Raw genomic sequence first — 4,590 nt, 5'->3', positions numbered from 1 at the left:
TATTCTAATTCAGTCTCAGGCTAAATTAATTTGTCAAAATTAATTAAATATTATTAAAGATTTCGATTAAAATTAATATAATTAAAGTAGTTTTAGTAAAGCTCTGTTATAACCGGAGAAGTTAAACAGAGAGAGTAATTTTACAGATGAAAGCCTCTTTTAATATTTTTCTTGAATAATACGGTCTTAATAATGGAGCAAAAGGCAACGTTCGGTTTGGCCCCACCACTGAATTAGCATCAAAATGGTGGCATAGAGAGAGAGAGAGAGAGAGAGAGAGAGGATAAGGGTTTGCGTGAAGGGCTTCGCCGATCGATCGCCAGAATCGATGAGTATGTGGTTTTTCCGGCGGCTATCATATGGAGGTTGGTGGTTTTAAGGGAGGACGTCAGGAAGCTAGATGCTACTTTTCCGATCCGTGTCTGGTTGGGCCGCGCTCTTCCTCGCCTCCATGGGGTACGTGTTATTTTTGTAGCTTACGGTTCCCATATCTTACGATCTGTTCCTACCTTTCAGTTAAATCGTGGTCTGACGGAGCAGATTAAGCATGAGTTTGATTGATTCGTTTTTAAATAAGCGGGAGTGGATGAATACATGATGCTATCGTTTTGTTGTTCTCTGTCTTTCACTTTTTATATTCACCCGCAGGAAGTGTTTTTTTTTTTTGGTACCAGGAGGATCGCTATCACGAGTGTGAATGGTTTAGATTGTCACTCCTTTGCCCGCTTTTTTTTTCTTTATCTCGTGATGCTAAGTAGCTATAAAAGTCAACAATTTTAGAAAGGGAAAAGGGAATCTTACTTACTATCATTATAGATAAAATAAAATTTCACGTTTGAATTTCAATTCTTGCATTGAGAAGTGAAATGAAAGTCATTTTCTCATGATAACGTACTGATTGTCCTCCAATCCTTTTTTAAGGGATAAGTCAAATTTGAAGAATTAGTGATATATATACAAGTAAACTTGCATCATTGATGTGATTTCCAAATTCCAACTATTTGGGTTATATAATTTTCTAAATTTTTTTGTTTTGAAAAATAGGAAATTGAAACAATATGCAAAGTAGAACTACAATTTCTCATTCTGAAGAAAAGAAAATAGAAGACTCATTTCTATAAGTTTACTGAAAATAGTCCCATCTATTTTGTTATCTTTGTAAGTTGAGTGTCATTGGATTTCATGTGATGTAATTAATTTGTAGTTGACACATCTTCAATGAGATTTCTTTCTATTACTCAAGATGCCACATTTTATAACCCATAAAGTTTTGTTTCAAACTCATATGAATGTCTAATTTCATGATATTGATATATTGACGGACCACTTAATAAAAATGATTATTTAAATTTGTGAAATTCATCTAAATGTTTATTATTATATAACCACTGGCTGCTTTTTATAGTGATCCTTTGAACTCTTGCAAGGCTATGTCAATTCGTAAATCTTAAATGTTGACTAATATTTTCTTCCTTCACATCTTCAATTCTAATCTATTTAACTTATCTAACTATGAATTCTACTACTAATCTTTGAACATGTTGCCACCATCCTAATCATTTTGTTTCTCATTTATCATCTATTTTGGTTGAATCTAATTGTTCTATATGGAAGTATTTTTTATTTTATTTTTTCTAGTAGCTCTAGAAATTTATTTTACTCTCTTTATCTCTATTTTATTGCATTGTGCATGTGTTTCTTTGTAAATATCAATAGTTTTTATAAAAATTTTCTTTTAGTGTAAGTGGCATGCAATGAAACAAGACTCCAAAAGGTTCTCTCCATTTCAACCACTCATTATTATCCTGTTAATGCTAACCCCATCAAAAGTTGTAATTTTTTGTTTATTCATTTTCAGTCCTTTACTTTAATTCTTTAGAAGTACTAATATAATAGATGGTAAGATGAAAGGAAATAGATTAAGATAGTACTGATATCCAAATACAATCACCGTTATATACTAGAAAGGCGAATCAATTATCGTTAAAGGTGTCACTGTCTGATGAGTAGAGAGACCAAAGAAAACTCTATTAACTACTAAATGTTGTATAAAAGATTTGGTATTACTAAATGATATAATTGTACATGAAGTTTGATGATCCACATAGCAGACTTCAAATGTTGTTGTTGCTGTATACTGTTTTATATGGTCGTGTACAACACAAGGCGAGATACTAGATGATTCTAAAATTTTGACATGTGGGACCATTACTCTAGCAGTGATTTAATCCAGTGTACAGTCACTTAGCTGGTTGTTGTCTTGTGATTCTGGCAGCAATGCATGCCCCTTCAAATACACTCAGATATCGGTCAGGAAAATTTATGTGGTATATTCTTTACCTGACTTTTTGAAGTAATCATATTGTTTGATCTCTCTCTAATCTTTAGACTGAAGAATGCCATTATTATTTATCAATTTTATTTTCTGTCTTCTTCACTATAGAGCTTGTATATTTCCTAAACTTATTCTACTATATTGTACTAACTTCCAACAAGATATATCTGTTTTGCTGCAGTGCAGAGGTTGCCTTGAATGTTGTACCAAGTCTACTCCAACTATCGCTGTTGATGAGCCTTCAAGGGGTTTGAAAATCCAAGGCCGAACAGTGAAGAAACCTAATGTGACTGAAGAATTCTGGAGCACAAGCACGCTTGATTTGGAAAACAGTGGAGTTCAATCACAAAGAAGCATGTCTTCAATTAGCACCTTGGCACCAGCCTCCCTTGATCACCATGGAATAGGAAGCACAAGCAACTCTCTGGAATTTGTAAATCATGGTAAGAGAAAAAAAAACTCATCCAACGATCCTCAAGTTTTGAGTAAACAAAGTAGCACTTGGTTTTTAATTATTGAATACTGGAAGCTCTTCAATGGAAAAACTAAACTTCTGTTTGATTACCTAATATGGCATCTTTCACTCATTAGATCTTGTAGATAACACATCAATATTACTATTAATTTTTCCAATATGCTGAACACACTGAGTATCTTGTAGGTCTTGTTTTATGGAATCAAACAAGACAGCAATGGATTGGAGACGCAAGGCCTGCTGTCCAACGACAGCGAGCTCAAGATCCAAGGTTAAGGTATATTCTTGATGAAATTCCTCGCAGTGAAAGAGCAAGGATACTATCTTAAACTAATGCAGGAATAAAACTATTTGATGATCACTCGAGAGACAGAAAGTTCTTTTCTTGTGTGCCATCAGTAAGTTAAAAAAAGTATATGAATCAATTAGCCTGCATCCACTCTTAGATTATGCCATGTAGAGCCAACTTCGGTTTGGAAGATCCCCCAATCTTTTGGGACAAAATGTCAACAGTCTACGACACATAATGTTTAAGATTCAATTATAATCTACTTCTAGATTAACATCAAGCGTGAATTATGAAGTACCTCTATCTTGTGTGAATGCAGATGGAATGCAACATATGATAATTTACTTGGGAGCAATAAGCCATTTCCACGGCCCATCCCTCTCTCGGTAAAAGCTAGATCTGTAATATAATAAGTAGCCTGCATGGCGAAATTAGTTGCAATGTTAGATTCTTCGAACTCACGTTTTTCTCTCTTTTGATGACAGGAAATGATACATTTTCTTGCAGACGAGTGGGACCAGGAGGGTTTGTATGATTGATAAACCACAACAAGGTTAGCTGTTGAAGCTATGCAAAATGTGATGGTTGATTATTGTTGATCTGATTTTATCAGTGTAAAGTTATTGATTACCCAGAGAAGAATGGTTTTCACTATCAGAAATCTTTTAACAGTGATGTTGCGAGAGCATATGTTTTCTAGTATTGCTCAGTTAATTAGTTTCAAGTGTGGTTGCAGATTCTCTCGGTCATTAAGATATCACAAATTAGGTAAAACTCAAACCTTGGTGGTTAAAATATGTGTAATGTTTGAAGTTCATTCGGGAGTATAAATTTGTAAGGATTTCCTTTTTTTTTCGCCCCTTTATTACAATCCCTTGCATTAAACAAATGAACGTAGTTGGAGACAGTTTGAATCATGACTTGAATATGAAAATGTTGATGATTTGTTCTCTGCTTTGTATGTCCTTTGGGAAATGTTAATGCAGTTTTGAGTGCCAAAGATAGGAAATAAAAATGAATTTACTGATTCAATTGATGCTGATCTAAAACATATTCTACATGGATTGAGCTTCTGATGAGGATTCATAGTGTCCCAGTATTTCAGGTGTTGGGTTGTTTCAGCGGTATGTTAATCGATTCAACTCTATTTAATGACAAAACACAAAGATAACTAAAGAACTCGAAATCATAGAATCAAGTTCTATCTTGCCAACAGTGTTAATATATTTTTCAACAGAATTTTAATAGTCTTAAAAGTCAATAATAAATTATAGCAGAACATGGTTCATACTTGGATTTCAATTTGATGCTATGAATTCTACGTTTGTTGGCTGTTAACACAAATGTGTATGAGGTTTTGATTAGTAAAAGAGAAGCAATTTAACTTTTTTGTTTAGATTGACACAGATTTGAATTGTTTAGATATATGCAGTTTTGAATTTTGAATAAGGAAATAATTTTATTCAACTTTTATTAGTGTTGTTGGAAAAA

The 4,590-nt window shown here is 33.4% G+C and overlaps 1 protein-coding gene across 1 annotated transcript; it reads left to right on the top strand.

Moving 5' to 3' along the window:
• Window positions 1–227: 227 nt before the first annotated feature.
• LOC121983248 lies at window positions 228–3,916 on the top strand. Its single transcript, XM_042536202.1, has 5 exons — window positions 228–456; window positions 2,522–2,778; window positions 2,997–3,087; window positions 3,419–3,485; window positions 3,585–3,916. Exons 1-5 carry the CDS (start codon window positions 401–403, stop codon window positions 3,636–3,638), a joined length of 525 nt encoding a protein of 174 aa, XP_042392136.1. The 5' UTR covers window positions 228–400; the 3' UTR covers window positions 3,639–3,916.
• The last annotated feature ends 674 nt before the right edge of the window (window positions 3,917–4,590 follow it).

This window comes from Zingiber officinale, chromosome 1B (genome assembly GCF_018446385.1).
Source record: "Zingiber officinale cultivar Zhangliang chromosome 1B, Zo_v1.1, whole genome shotgun sequence".
NCBI lineage: Eukaryota > Viridiplantae > Streptophyta > Magnoliopsida > Zingiberales > Zingiberaceae > Zingiber > Zingiber officinale.
This window is presented reverse-complemented; position numbering and strand designations above follow the sequence as displayed.

What these genes read in the sequence shown, in the direction of transcription:
- LOC121983248 (XM_042536202.1), top strand. Translation starts at nt 401, where the DNA reads ATGCTACTTTTCCGATCCGTGTCTGGTTGGGCCGCGCTCTTCCTCGCC. An exon ending in TCTGGAATTTGTAAATCATG is followed by an intron (nt 2,779 to 2,996) that starts GTAAGAGAAAAA and finishes AGTATCTTGTAG; the next exon opens with GTCTTGTTTTATGGAATCAA. An exon ending in CACGGCCCATCCCTCTCTCG is followed by an intron (nt 3,486 to 3,584) that starts GTAAAAGCTAGA and finishes TTTTGATGACAG; the next exon opens with GAAATGATACATTTTCTTGC.